The sequence below is a fragment of the Pyrgilauda ruficollis genome, unplaced genomic scaffold (genome assembly GCF_017590135.1).
Source record: "Pyrgilauda ruficollis isolate IOZ18807 unplaced genomic scaffold, ASM1759013v1 scaffold71, whole genome shotgun sequence".
Taxonomy (NCBI): domain Eukaryota; kingdom Metazoa; phylum Chordata; class Aves; order Passeriformes; family Passeridae; genus Pyrgilauda; species Pyrgilauda ruficollis.
This window is the reverse complement of record NW_024528933.1, coordinates 1,199,212-1,214,707: the sequence shown is the minus strand read 5'-3', so window position 1 is coordinate 1,214,707 and position 15,496 is coordinate 1,199,212. Positions and strand designations below refer to the sequence as shown.

At 37.1% G+C, this 15,496-nt stretch overlaps 1 protein-coding gene across 1 annotated transcript in view; it reads left to right on the top strand.

Annotated features, from left to right (window-relative positions):
• The first annotated feature begins 201 nt into the window (after nt 1-201).
• ADAMTSL1 (ADAMTS like 1) overlaps nt 202-15,496 on the top strand; it is a 162,122-nt gene continuing 146,827 nt past the window's right edge. The window contains exons 1-3 of the mRNA XM_041485555.1: nt 202-225; nt 848-975; nt 12,843-12,888. Coding sequence (XP_041341489.1) covers nt 202-225; nt 848-975; nt 12,843-12,888 — 198 coding nt within the window. The remainder of the gene's footprint in view (nt 226-847; nt 976-12,842; nt 12,889-15,496) is intronic.

Here is a 15,496-nt window from a genome sequence, read left to right as displayed (position 1 = left end):
TTGTATCCTTACAAATCTATGTTTCTGTGATGCATTTACATGAATGAAAATTAAATGCTGAATACAGGTATGACTACTTTATTTGAGACAGTACTGCTATATGTTTATGACCTAATCCTCAAAGAGCTGAGCATTTCTGCATCCTTCAGTGCTGCTTCTCTGTGAAGTTGTTTGAGCACAGCCACTGGCATTAACAACAGCATGGTCACCAACATTCTGATGTTGGTAACTTCTGCTCTTCAGGGAATGTGCATTTTCTTCTTTAAGCTAGCAAACAGTAGGGATGAAACAATTAGGGAGACTTTGTCCAGCAAGTTTCATAGACCTTTAGACAGAGAAGCAATGATAGTTCAAATTCCTTATAGTAAGTGTATGGAAGTGATTATATTGAATGCCTTTTTGCATGTTGATTCACTGTGTTATATTAATTTTTCCTTAAGAGCATTTTGGAAAGTTCATTTCAATATGCCTTTTCATAGCTTCTAACACAGCAGCAGAACTTCAGAGCACAATGTCTGATGTCTATAATACTCCATTTCTTAATCAGAAAAGAAAGATCCTTTGTCTCCCTGTTGCTCAAAGAGCTGTCGTAGAGCAGTCTTCACTGGCCTCAAACTGAGATGAAGTAGGATATTCAAAAGATTAAAGTGAATTCATACACCATTCACTACTAAGGAACTGGTTGTCAAACCAGTAGGCATGCCAGAGAGGAACACATTTATTAAATTTATTCGGTACTTTTAATAACCAAGATGATATCCAGTAAAAATAAGGGTTAAACTAGCAGCAGTAGTTTTGATGCTTAGTGTTTTTTCCTGATTTCTTTTTTCCTTTTCCCTCTCCTCAGAGCTCCAGAACAGCTCGCTCAGAGGAAGACCGAGACTCACTGTGGGATGCCTGGGGCTCGTGGAGCGAATGCTCACGCACCTGTGGAGGAGGGGCTTCATATTCACTGAGACGCTGCCTGAGCAGCAAGTGAGTGGCTGAATGATTTTTACTTTATTGATGGAAAAATTCAACCTACTTATATGTGTTAGACCGTAACAAGTAACCAGTGGAAGTCTTGACCTTAATTGAAATTTCCACCTCCTTGTCAAAAAATTATGGTAATGTTTTGTTTTTCTTTAATTTGGGCAAGCAGCCAATGTGCTTGATAAGGCACCACCCTTTAAAATAAAGCAGGAACCCATGGAGATGAAAAAGTGGTCTGGACCACTTAAAAGGCTGCCAGCTCCTGAAGCTGAACTTCCCTCCTCTTTCACCATTTAAATAATGAGAGTTGTCATGCACTCATATCAGAATACAGATAATTCACTACATTTAGCACCTCACAGTCTCAGCCACCCTGACTATAAAAGCAACTCATTAATCAAATGAGGCATCCTGAGCTATATAAGAAAGAGTAACAATACTACAAAGGATATCTTACTAATTAAATTTCAGGTAGGAAGTATTCAATACCAGCAAGGCCGCACCCAACAAACAGAGATAAAATGGTGTGGTACAAAGGTGAATTCTGGGTACTCAGTCAGGCACCTGGGATTTTACTCCTACCCAGTTACTAGCTTGCAATGGAAAAAGAACAATTCATTTGACATCTTTTCCACTCTGTACTTTATGTAAGTTTTACCTGCAAAATACTTCTAGCAAATATTATTTGTCTACTTTAGGAAGAAATTTACCTGCAGTAAATATGGTATATGTGATAAATATTAACAGATTTCTGATAAAAAATATGAAGGGAAACTCCAGACCCAACCTTTTTTTGGCTTATTGCCATTTCTTATACCTTATATATTGTAGAATATAAAAATCTAATACAATTTTCCATCCTGCATACTTTCTTTCATATTTTTATTCATGTGCTTATAAAACTGATGTTAATATAACAAACAGTGGGCATACAGTCCAAATAATTTCCTCTGTCTGACACTTTAATATGCGATGTTGTTTAGTGAAGACAGGAAACAGCATAAGGCATTGAACCATAACACCAGAATAGGATATTGTGTATTTTAGCTTTATCTGTGAACAATCTCTTAGTAGCCCCATTTATTGAGTTGACTGTGTGCAAAAATCTTCTGGAAGAAAAGATAGGCAAAGGCATCTGTTGAAATAAGTGGAAAACCAGTGCTTTGCTATTGCATTCCCATGGATAAAAATATATATATATGTTTTAAATGTGCGACCAGATTCTAATAACTTTTTAGTTTCGTGGCCAGTTGTGATTCTGCATTTACCTCAAAATCTGAAATTTCAGAGACAGGAACTTAATTTTAATCACAGTATATAGTTTTCCATACTTAAAAAAAAAATAAATGACCATCAATATGTTATTTTAATGTAAACATGAACCCAGACGTACCAGGAGATCTGGGGAATCTGAGCAATAGGTGCTTTCTTCCCTCCTTCCCTCCCTCATGAGAACTGTCTCTGTAGGTTCTAGAGGGCAAATCTTGGAGTTCCAAATAGTAGTAGTAGTAGTTGTCACGGTATTGACAATGTGAGTATAAATCATTTCTTCTGACTCCCTTTGACTCTTGTGCTGTTCAGGACAACCCTGAAGCTTAGCAAGTGGAACAGGGAATAACCTCATAAATCGCATGAAATTAGGTTTCATACACTACCTTACTATTGTCCCTTCAGGACACAAGCAGTGCTTCCTGCCTTAAGAAATCAACCTCAAACTATGACCCATTCAGACATGGAAACTCCAATTTCTGGGGTAGGAAGCAGGGAGTTATTTAGGTGTGTGGCTTTTGGTAGCCAGTAGCAATAAATCATAAACAGTAACATTTGTCCTGGAATTAGCACTCTATCAAATGTGCAATAGTTTTTCATTTTTCCTAGTCTGTGTGCAATTGTTAATTAAGTAAAGGGTTTAAATGATTAATTTTTCTGCTAAGAAAGCATTTTAAGCTGCTAAGTCAGAGAGGGAGCAGGGTAAAGAAATTCATCAAAGGTTTCCAAATAAGCCTGTTCACAGGAGTACTTCAAAGCTATCAAGGCTTGACCAAAACGTCCATCTCTGAGGGACAATTTCTTGGTCAGTACAGTTTATCTCATGTATTTGTTATGTATAATTTCACTGCAGCTTGAAGGAATATAGTAGATTTTTCTGGCAAATGAAAACTGGCAACACATCTAGAACAAATTGGAACAAATTAATCCTAAATATTTCTCATCCTGTGAGGAATGCTTATAATGTCTTGTATCTTTTAGTTCTGTATGAGATGACTTTCACAGCATCCCATGAATAGAGACAGCCTAGTGCATCTGCTTTGAAAAAATGCAAAGACTAATTGCCCATTCCTAAACACCATTAACATATATAGCTAAATAAAGGAAACCAGCTTTCTTTCCAGCTTTTATTTGCCAAAGTTATGTTCGTGCTTGTGTTGTTTGTTTTGGGAACATGTTTTGTGTTAGTCCTTCACAGCTGTGATGAAAGAATGGAAAGTGTTAGTGAAAAATTCTGTATTCTTGTGTTTTAAATAGCAAAAATTTCAGGATAGTGACTGTTTAGCAGCACATTTCATTAGAACAACTGGTTCTGATTATGCTAAGGACATTATGATAGTGATATAAATACCCATGTCAGTCACACAAGCAGACAGGGGCTGTCAGCCCAAGTCAATTTTATGTCCTCATGCTGACAGCAAGCACTGGGTCACTCCAAGGGCAGAATAAACCCCAGGAAAATAAAGTTTTATTAATCAGACTACCAAAACTCAAAGGATTATACTTTTCATGCTCTTTATTCACCTTGACTCTTTATAATTTCTGATGCTGTTGTTATTTACACAAAATGACAGACCTCCTTTAAATGCTACTGGGTTTTGTCTTAATTCACTTGAAGGTGAACCTCCTAGACTAATTACATATTAGGTGGAGAGGTAAGTATTTTTATCATTTTAGAATGTTTTGCCCTTCTGTTTCCTTTTTTTTTTTTTTTTTTTAATCACCTGCCATGCAGCACTACTCATGAAAACCTGTACAGAGGAGAACCAGAGACCACTCCTATTTTTCTTGAGGGCCAAACTACCAATACTATATACAGTTTCTATAGGGAACCAAGTTTTATTAGCTGTTGGATACAGAGATTATGGAAATACAGGTGGAGAGGCACTGCATTATGGGCTTTGCCCTCCTGCTTGGAATCCAACCCTTATTTGTTGCAGCAAGAGTTGCAGCACTGCTAGCATTTGTCATCTAGCATAGAGATTGATAATAACTTGAATACCTTCCATCCAGGTTTTAAATGTGTTCATATTGATTCAAGCAAACTCAGAGTAATAAATATCTGAATTAGATATCTGAAATTAATGTGTATTTGTTTCCTGTACTGGGATACATTTTCAAATTGTAAAAGTAATTATAAATTCTCTTTCCATTTTTTCACCCATCTTGATCTAAAAATATTCTGTGTTTTCTGGATTTGTACTTTACATATTGATGAGTATTACAGTAATAGCGATACCATTTGCTCTGTCTAAGCTTGGCAAGAAGATAATTGTCATTCTTTTTCCCATTATCTTTCAAATTCACTATCTCTTTCTTTTAAAGTTAGGCTGCATGTAGCAAAAGATAAACATGTCCTAGAGATTTGAAACTGTTTTTGCTTGTAGTAGATCTGTAGTCTATTCTTTAAACTGTATAGAAACCCTTCATTAGTGTTGCTTCTGTTTATGAAAAAACATGAAGCAGAGAATAGTTTGAGCATACAGCAGAGTGCTGAGATATTATGGAGTCCCAAGGTTTCTGAATCTGAGCTAAAGGGCCAAAATTTGAGATCACCCTTACCTCTGGGAAATAATGCGTAAACTTCTGAGTAGAGTGGAGGTTTTCCACCATTAAGTGAGGGGCTTATGTTTGGTAGCAGAAGAAAGTCTGCATTAACGTTTTCCTGACAAATTTATCTCAGTATAAAAGTGTCCAAAATTAAAAAAAAATAGTAATTAAAAAAAAAAAAAAAAACAAACCAAAACAAAAAAAAAAATCTATAGGACGAAACAAACAAATTAAGAAAAGCACAAATTTAAAAAAAAAAAACATGGAACAAGCGTGAGAGAGTTAATCCCAACATTGTTCATATGCTTCATACTGTGTCACTTACTGGAACATATTTTTCTCTCCATTTTAAATACCTCTCTTTCTTTCTTTCTTCACCTGATGACTGCCTTTTGGTCATGCAAGGGAGACACAAATATGAAATAGCATTTCTGCTAGCTTGGCCTGCTAAATTAGATTAAGTGATTCACTTGCTTGGTTGTTCATCACCTTGCTGTTGCGTTCTGCAGAGTGAAAAGAATAAATCTGCATAAATTACTCTCAGCTTTATTGGTGTTTGACTGTGGGTTTCTTCTTTAACAGATAGAAGCTAACATATATTACTGTAATTATTGTGTGATGATATAAATGCAGCCTGTTCTATCCTGGCACTACTAAATAAGCCTAATTAGGCTTTTAGACATTTATTAAATGTTCCTATAGCTGTCAAAATTACCAGTTTAAATACTTGAGAATAAGTCCTTTTCTAGTTTAAAGTCTCTGGAATAAAGAGGAAATATTTGTGCACAAATGCTACCAAAGTTTTTCAATACATCCTCAAAAATAAATGGCATTCTGTTGAAGCATACCACATCAGTCATGAAGAGTACAGTCAATGTCATAAAATTCTTAGGTGACAGGCACTTTGAAATTTCATGCATTATGAAATTATTTAGGAGGATGTTTCTCATTATCTTGTATAAAACTGTATCTGTATACTAGTATAGTATATTGCTGAATTGCTGGGTTTTTTTCTGCTTCACTTGATGCTTCTAGATAGTTTACTCTGTAAAGACATCCTCCATGATACAGTGTATGATTCCAAATAGCTGGAATGAATTTTTAGTTTCTTTAGTTTGTAAGTGCTTCTAGTTAAGTCTGTGCCCCCAGCAGCATTTTAAAAGGAATTTATTATTCTACTTATTGTGTGATTAGTGAAATCCATAATTATGAGAATTTTGAAACCATTTTCTGGTTTCATTTGATGAAGAAATTATTCCAAATTTTTTGAGAGAGATTACAGCTCTAACTCTTTCTAATGGCAGAAGCAGAAAGCAACCTATCTGAGTCAACATGTCAGCAGTATAAGAAGCTGAAAATTTCACACAATGTAAATCAGCATTGTAATCTGTGGAGTGACTGCTGATGGTCTTCAGAAAACCAATTAGACACACTGTGCTGGCTGTCCTAATTTCTGGCTTCAGTGCCTCACTGAAGTATCCAAAATTGTAGAAAATGCTTTCCTAGTGTAGTTTTCCTATGGAATCCCTTGCTAGACCTGACACAGAGATGCTATGTATTGGTGTTTTGGGTGAAAAAGTAGTGTGTAGTAGAATGAACAGTACTCACATTGTAGTTACAGGTGAGTGATGGATATGGGCTCCATAAATGCAAGTCTCTTTTGAGAAGTGTCCCACAAACAAAAATGTCTGTGAAGCCCTCACTCAGGTGATATGTTCATATGTCCAGGTTCACTGGAAGAGCTCTCGGCTATTCATAAGTCTTTCAATAAATCTGTTCCTCAACTTAAATCAAAAATAATTAAATCGGTCAGACCTTTGCATGATGTAGAGTTTTTCTAAGCCTTAATTCCAGTAAGAAACTTAAGATGAAATTCTCTAAAGACTGAAGCACTAGATTGTACATAAGAAATTTCAGTGGAGGTGGGCTAACACACATGATTTAGATGTTGGTGCAAACTTCGTCAGAGAATGGAGAGCTTGCAATCCTGTTCAGCATGTTTGTTTTATAAAGACCAGCTGCAAGATCTGCATCCTGCTCCAATTACTAGAATGTTCAGATTTGAGATGTTAGTACTTTTGAGCCTGCATTATGTTCTATATGGTATATTTGCAATATAGCACAGCAGGTGAGATTTTATATTGTAGTTCTTTCCACTTGGATTGTGAAGAGACTTCTCATCCTTGTTTTGCTGAAAGGCTTTTTTCTTTTTAATTTTTGCTTTTCTGCCTTTCTTGCATCGTGAAAAACATTCACAACTGTAATTGCTTTCTGTATATCTGCAATACATGTTATATGTGCAAATCTAAAGACATTTCTTAAAATATTATTAAGAAAACAAAAAATACTGTGGTGATGAAAACATATGTGTGACTAACTGCTGAAAATAAACGGTATCCTGAAAGCACCTTAACAGGGTTTTTTTTTTTGTACTTTCCAATTTTTTCTTAAATTGGATCTTTGTTATTTTAAGCGGACTAGCCAGTCATATTTTTGTGATTTTAGGGCATGTTATTTAATGCCAGCTGTTACGTAGAAAACAACATTCAGTGACTTGGGATAAGTCAAAGAAAAACTTTAAAATAAAAATTTACCTGGAGGATACCATGCAAACTGTATCAAAAGCTTTGCTAAATTCTAATAAAAATACGTGTACTAGTCAATGAGATGGCTCGCCTTGTTATATAAGGAAATTTAGTTAAACACAACTTTCCCCTTGTGAACCCATCTGTAACATTCACATTCCCAATCTTTCTTCATAGGAGTGGTGTTTCACCCCACTAATTAATTTTGTGACGTGGATATGCTCGCACACCTCAGGTTCTGTGTGTTGCTGGGGACACAGACCCGAACACAACATTCCACATGGGGTCTCATGAGAGCATAGTGGAGGGAGAGAATCATCCCCCTTGACCTGGTGGCCGCACTTCCCTCTACGCAGCCCAGGATAAAATTGGCTTTCTGGACTGCAAGTGCACATTGTCAGCTGATATTTAATTCTTCATCCACCAGTATCGCCCAGCCCTTCTCTGCTCTTGGCCAATTCATCACCCAGTCTGTACTTATAATGGAGATTGCTGCCATGCAGCATCTTGTGCTTGGCCTTGCTGAGCCTCATGAGGGGCACATGGGGCCACTGATGCTAAGTATAATAACAGCAGTTACATCAGAATTATTGATTGCCTAATACCAAGATTGTGGAAAACGTTATTTATGAAAAAAGTTGGCCTTTCACGGCCCCAGATTAGTACACATGTTTTTATTTGCCTTGCTGGTTTTCTGCGTGTAGTGACTGAAGTTGGTATTTTCGTGGTTGTTTATCTTTTTTATTGCAGAAGTAAGAATATTTATATGATCTGTAACTAAACCTGCCAGGGAAATTTGGCTTGTTCATCCGTGCCCACTTTTCTTGTCTCAAAGTTAACTATTTATGTAACTGTTCTGGTATTTCACTTTCAACATGCAGGAGAAAGTTTTCTAAACATAGAGAATGAAACATTTCTACAGATGCACATCAAAACATACCAGTGCATCTCAACAACCCACGGTGGCAGGAAAATGCTTGTGTGATGCCTTTAGAGGCTGCCTAGAACAGAGGCTAGACAGAGTTAAAGGAATAAAGTAGGTATTTATTAAAAAGCCTTCAAAGGATACATCTTGGGCCGTACAAGAGCCCAGCCATGGCTCCACCCAAGATGGACACCTGGTCAGGAGTTTCCACACTTTTATAAGTTTTCATCCATTTGCATATTGGGGTTAATTGTCCAATTACAGCTTCAGGTTATGAAGTCCCATCCTCCCAGACTGCTCTCCTCAATTCGCTGCTGTTGACACTTTTTGGGCCAGAGGCTGTAACGATGTCCTTGGCTCTCAGTCAGAAAATGGATCATTTTGTCTGACTAAACTGTGAGGAGAACTTGCTAACACTTCATATGAAGTTCACAGCTATATACTAATGCAATAAAGAATCTGGAAAATATGAAAGCTAAAACTTAAGGCATCATGTGAAAAAAAAGGATATGGAAAAATCTTTTAAATTCTTTGCAAATTATTGTCAATTGAGTGATTTAGACATGAGTTTAGCAGACCAACCAAATAGTTTCAAAAAGCAAACTCCTTAAAGTCAATGCAGTCCTGATGAGTCTCTTGCTATAACAATTTGGTGCTCAGGGCCCTCCTTCTCAATTCCTTTACAGGAAAAGGGGTATGCTGGAAGAGTAAAAGAGACTGACTATTCTTCAGAGAAGCACAAACACAGGAATTGTGTTGAGGATAACAGGGGGTCATAACACTGTGCCAGATTTGGGAAAGAGCTGAGAGCAACAGTGTGAAGAAAGGGAGATGCAAGATGGTGTTATCCCCATGTGTGTAGCCTGGCTTCATGCCACAGCCAGACTAAGATCTCATGGGAAAAGACAGACCCACAGCATATTTATCTCACAAGTACAATGGAGAAACCAGAATCTGTCCCAGAAAAGTGGCTATCAAGGGGTGTGAAAATAAATAGTGTAGATTATTCAACATTGCATAAAATTCCAAACCCTGTAGTGAAAATTCATTCAAAATTCATATGCACAAAAATAACCCACACATGTCTCCTAGTTGCTTGTTTATGTGCAGGCTTGTTTCTTAAGTAAAGCAATTCAAACTCTGATGACTGCTGAGGGTGGCAGGAGTTGATGAGGTCCTCCTCTGAAAATCTCTTCGTAGTCTTTGGTAATTAGTGATAAAGGCAGCTTTGGCAGGGGGCTGCTGTTCATTCTGGCATGGATTTTTGCAAGGCTTCTAACTCTAGCTGAGCACAAATACACCTCTACTTGAGGCCTTTGAGGGGGGGACTTGAACTAAGTCTGTCTACAAACTGGAGCCTGGAGAAATAAATACCAGGGGTTTGGGTTGTTTACATTAAGAGAAGAGAATATTTTAATATATTAAAAGTTGTTAACCTCTTTCAGAAACTTTACTGGAAACAAGTGACTAAGTTTAAGGAATGAAACATGATTCCCAACAGCTTGCTTTTCTTTCATATTCACATGATAATAATTCCCTGTCAAGCCAAACCCTCAGCTACCTTTTTCCACTGAAAAAATCCCCTGCAGTGTAGATAACAGAGATGGCTAGAAGTACTGCTTACTTCTCCCACTTTTTCTGTGCTCTTCAAGATGAACTTGGCATATTGGTTGACGTCTGTTTTCCTGCTGGCTGTGTGTACTCCATGTTGGTAGGAGTTGCCATTTATATCCTGAAGTGATCAGAGGATAAGTGACGACTGTATCTCACAACGTGGGCTCAGTAGTCTGCCATGATCCCTCTTTGCATGCTAAGGGCTCAGTGCTGTGGAATTCTGCAAAGTGTCCATTCCTGAGATATATGTGCAAATCCCATGTGCTTGATTTCCAAAAAAGTTGTTTGTGCTTAAGAGAATCTGAAATACTGTCCTGAGGTAGGGTACATCTGAGACACAAACTACTATGCAAATCTATTGAAAATATATAATGTAAGGCTGAAAGCTGTTACCTGCTTTTGGCTGATGGGTGATAACTGGGAAAATAATGAGTTTAAACAACCAAACTCCAAAGTATGGTCTTACTGCGGAAACAAGTGGAATTTTCCAAGCGTGTTTCCTAGTCTTCGTGAATCATAAGAGCACTAGCTGTATCCATAATTGCTCATTTTATCTAAACATCCTTGGCCAATAGCCAGAAGAAGAAAAGTGGAAGAAAAGAATGGAATAGTTGTTTTTCTCATATATCTAATGAAAGAACCTATTATTTTCCCTAATGCAGAGAATAAGTGAAAAGTAAGTGTTTTGGGTTTTTTATTTCAAAACAGATAATATGAAGAAACTATGAAAAGCAGAAGAAACTGAGAGCCAACTGATAGAAAGGAAGCTAAAGTTTTCCTGAAAGTTCAGTGGTTCTAAGATTAATCAGTTACAGTAATTGAAAATGTGCTAATAGCAAGTCTGTGGGAAGCAAAGTAATGTTTGATGGTTTGTGTGGCAGTTCTGAGAGACACATGGGGCAGGTATCAAGCCTGATGAACAAGCTATTCAGTGTAGTAAATGAGGCCTGCACTAGAGCTGCCTGCATTTTGCATAATTTATTTCTTTATTTACTATCTATCACTAGCAAAGTACCTTTCTTGAATGCAATAGAGACAGGTTTCCACAGTGTTTTTCCAAGCTTGCCTATATTGCTTAGGAATGACTGGAATAGTGTGTGTGGGAGGGGGTGTTGCTTAGGTGTTTTGTTGTTGGTTTTGGGTCTTTTAGTTGGGTTTTTTTTATTTCATAGTCTATTATGAATGTAGTTTTTGTTATTGTACTGGCAAAACCATTTTTTTTTCTACTGTTAAGTACACTGTGCATATTTTTCACTTCTGTGCATGGTTGAGATCAGAATTCATTTGAGTTAAACATACAATGCTACAAAATCACTGAATTAGTGATAGTGATCAGTGATTAGTGATATTTCTGTTATGCTTTTAATATAATTTTTATATGCCAAGTACTACATAACAGAAAGTGTTATCTTTCCACCTAGATTTATTCTGAAAATACGATGAGGTTTATTGTTTTTCTTCTCTTGTGATCATTTAGACAACTCTGGTATGTAAATGATTACTGGATGAATTTCACAATTAAGTCTTGTGGATAATGAAGGCAGAAAGGATGACTTCAGTAACTTAAACGAAACTTGTTCCATTTATTTTAGAGTTAACTCAGTATGGGAAAAGTTTCTCTGCTTTAAAAATAATATAAAAAAAACAAGTGAAGAAAAATCAGTTCAGATGTTGCTGTCCTTTCCCTTGGATAGTTCAAAATGGTTTGGATTTTAAAAATCAGGCTTGGCAAGCATTTATTCCTGAAGGAATGTGTGCTTGTTAAGTCATGGCCAAAAAAAAGAAGGGGGGAGAGAGGAAAGTTGTGAAATTAAGAAATTAAAAATGTTAGGAATTCTATTCTTTTGAAGGATACATTTTAAAAGCCAAACTCTGCATTGTGATTTGCATGAGGGCCTCGGCAGAGTACTGTCTGAACTCATAAAATATGTGAAGCTACACCTAAGGTCAAATGCTCAGAGTGCATGCTGCTGAGTGCTGAAAAGGTATCTGGCTGTTGACCTTTCTTTTTGGAGCCCTGCCAGCATCAGGGCTGGTATGGGTCTGTTGTGGGACAAAAGGAGGAGAGCCACGGAGAGCTCACGTCAGGCTATGTGCTCTCCTTGACCTCACTGGGCCCAGCTGCTCTTTGAATGCTGTTCTGCACCAGTGAATCGAGGGGAATGCTCTTCTTTATGCTCTCCTTCCTCCCTCATATCAAACGGGGAAAAAGCTACATTACGCTATCCTGAAATAAGGGAAATCTAAACTGAATGAGAGTAGGTTTAAATTAAATATTTTGAATTTATTTCTTTTTTTTATGTGAGAGTGGTCAGGCATTGAAACAAGTTGTCAGGAGAAGCTTTGGGTGTCCCATCCCTGAAAGTGTTCACGGTCAGGTTGAATGAGGCTCTGAGCAATCTGTTCTAGTGAAAGGTGTCCCTGTCAATGGCAGTGGGATTGGAAGTAGATGGCCTGTTCAAAACCAAACTATGCTTTGAGTTCATGCTGCTGCAGGCATAGTTCCTTCATCCCAGTGCCCAGTTGTTCCCCAGAAGACAAAGCCTGCCTGCTCAGACTGGGCCAGTGCTGGAGTGTGTGCCCAGGTAGACACAGATCTATGCCACTGTGAAATCATTAGGAATTGCATTATTCATGTCATTCAGATGTTGTTTTTCAGCTAAAGTCTGTATTATCACTTCTAATCTCATTTACAAGCTGATGCTACCTAGAAAGTAATTTTTAAAGCAAAGGTAGGAAACTAAGGAGTTGTAGACTTCATACCTCAATAGGGACAGATAACCTTTTACTTTGGGGAAGAGGGTTGGTAGGGGAGTAGGTGATTAAAAATACATATAGAGAAGTTAATGACACACTAAACATTATGTGTTGGCTTTTTATATTTAGCTATTAATGGTTTTGGGTTTGTTTTTAATTTTTGGACACAGGACCTGTGAAGGGCGAAACATCCGGTACAGGACATGCAGCAATGTGGTAAGTGAAGTATAGCTTTGATGTGATACAAATCATCTCATATGATTACACGTCCATATTACTGCAAATAATTTGGTGAAGTGATAGTGAGAATCTTGTAGCTATCTAAACTATTTTCATATCACAGAACCCAGAACCATAGGCAAACCTTGCCAGTTTCTTGAAATGTGGAGAGATTACGGTGTAGCCTGATGCTAAAACTGACTGGAAGGGATTGCATTAACAGCCACTATAAATAGAGAGTCAATGAAACTTCAGAGTTGCTCTTTACAGCCTCTCTTGCAGAATCAAGACATCTTGTGTTCCCACTAGTGCTTCGATAACCAGCTGGTTCATGTTGGGTAGTCTGTCAGGCTGGAGGATTAAGCTGTTGAGAATATAAGACTAGTTAGTAGAAGATATGTGAGTCTATGATTCTGTATATTTCTGTTCACTTGTGCCCTAGCAGCATTTTAATTCTGTTGTGTGTCTTAGAAAAGCAATTTTACATAGCCTGTATCAGTGTTTTGGCATTTCCAAAGGCTCTTGCTGTTTTTTTTAATATGTGGCAAATATAGTTTTCAATACAATAAAGTAAGAAACTTCAACTTCTGTCTCAACAAAGTGAAAGTATGTTTTCACTGTTGAAAATTGAAATAGAGGCTTTCATATGGAAAGTTTTATTGGGTGCCAAGAATAGTAAAGGCTCTCAAGTTACATGGAGAAATGTCAGTTTTACCAGTAAAGATGGAAAATGAAATCAAACGTACACCGGGCCAAGCTTTCTCATGCCTGATAGGGACATATTCAGAAGCCTTTCAATACACGCTTTGTTTGAAAAGTTTAAAAGTTTGACTTTAAAAAAGGAATATATTTGCTCATATTTAGCTTATCTTTTCTTCAATAGACCACAGTTCATAATGAAAGAAACTGCTTCTATCTGAGTTGTAGTCTCCTATGCAGTAAGATTTCTCTCAGTTGTTTAGGAGCTGGGTTTTGATAATCCCTGTGAGCCCCTTCCAATTCAGAATATTCTATAATTTTGTGATTTCTCTGAAATTTTTTCTGATTGTATCATTTGAGTTTCTGAAACGTCTAATCAGTCTAGCCTTCACCTTCCCTAGCTGATAGCAACTGGTGTAGTTAATAAATAGATTTGATGGCAGATTAGCAATCCAATTTTCCTCTGAGGAACTTAGGCTACACCACATCTGTGTAAGGAATGGGAAGTTTGATTTGTGCTAGTCAAGTTGCAGGCCATAGCTCTGCTCTATGACATTAAAACAAACAAACAAACAAACAAACAAACAAACAAAAACCAAAACAAACAAACAAAAAAAAAAACCAAACAAAGAGATACTGTTGAAGGCTAATTGAAGGCCAATTGGACTACAATTAAACTCATTTGTTTTCTTTTGGTTAGGCATTGCATGCACATTGTGTATTTCTGTGTCTGATCTGCCCTTGTGTATGTTAAGACCAGTGAGACAGAGTACATCCTGCTCTCCTGCCATTAGGTTCCTGGATCACTCTGATGAAAGGCTGGGGCTTTAGTTGAGTTGCAACCCTTATTTTGGAATCACTGAGTTTTCAGGATAAGGAATATTTCTTTAGATGTTATTTTTAGCTTAGGTTCTGCTTTGCAAATGTGCACCTGAACAGTTTTCTTTCAAAATAAAACCTGGCATAGTTTTGTCAGGCAATTCCTTTACATATCTTTTATTTGGCAATACTGGCTCTAGCAGTGAGGCAAACAGCTGCAGAACTCACTTAATTGTTTCATACCAAATAATCCAAAATGAAGCCTTCAAGCTTTCAGCTTTGCTATGCTGAAATCAGTGGCAGTTTTTTCTCTGAAATATGAAGACCTGGGACTGCTTCTATGATTCCAAACCATTTTTGGGGGGACTGTAAAGAATGGCTTGTGCAGTGTAAATCTAGAGCTATTTAGGAACCCCAGACTTGCATCTCTAATATCTATTCTGTTACTGAATTGTGCAGCTGTAACTCTGAAATACATTTTGTCTCTTTCAGAATAGTAAAGCAAAAAATTAAATCATGTACTTTGTCATTAATGAAGTTTACTTTTTTGTCTCCACATACACACAAATTGGATCTGCATTCACAAATTTTGTCTGCGTACACACAAATTGGATCTTGAAAACAGTTCATTAAACTCATAGCTTGTTGCAAAATTCTGCACTAGAAAATGTCCACAGTACTGTGTGTTATGTTGTTAACTCAGATCTTGCCTTTCAAGATTTCATCCAAAAAGACACTGAAAATTTAGAGAATGGAAATTCCAGGCTCATGAGACCTATGTTTTTATCTGTTACATGACAGTCTTTGATGGTAAAAGAGATCGAATCCCCCTATTCCTAGCTTTCATTACCATTATCTTGTGCATAGCTTGAGGAATGATGTTCATAAATTAACCAGTGGTTTTGTTTTTCGCAAGCTGCCTTTCTGTGAACTGATGTGTTTCTTTAATGACCATTCTCTTTCAGGAAAGTATGGGTAGTCGTATATACTAAAAGCAACTTATTTGAAATGTGAAATTGGAGTATTGGAAGAATAGTTTTGGAGTCTGGCAATGAATATGTTTTATAGGCACTACCATTTGCAAGAT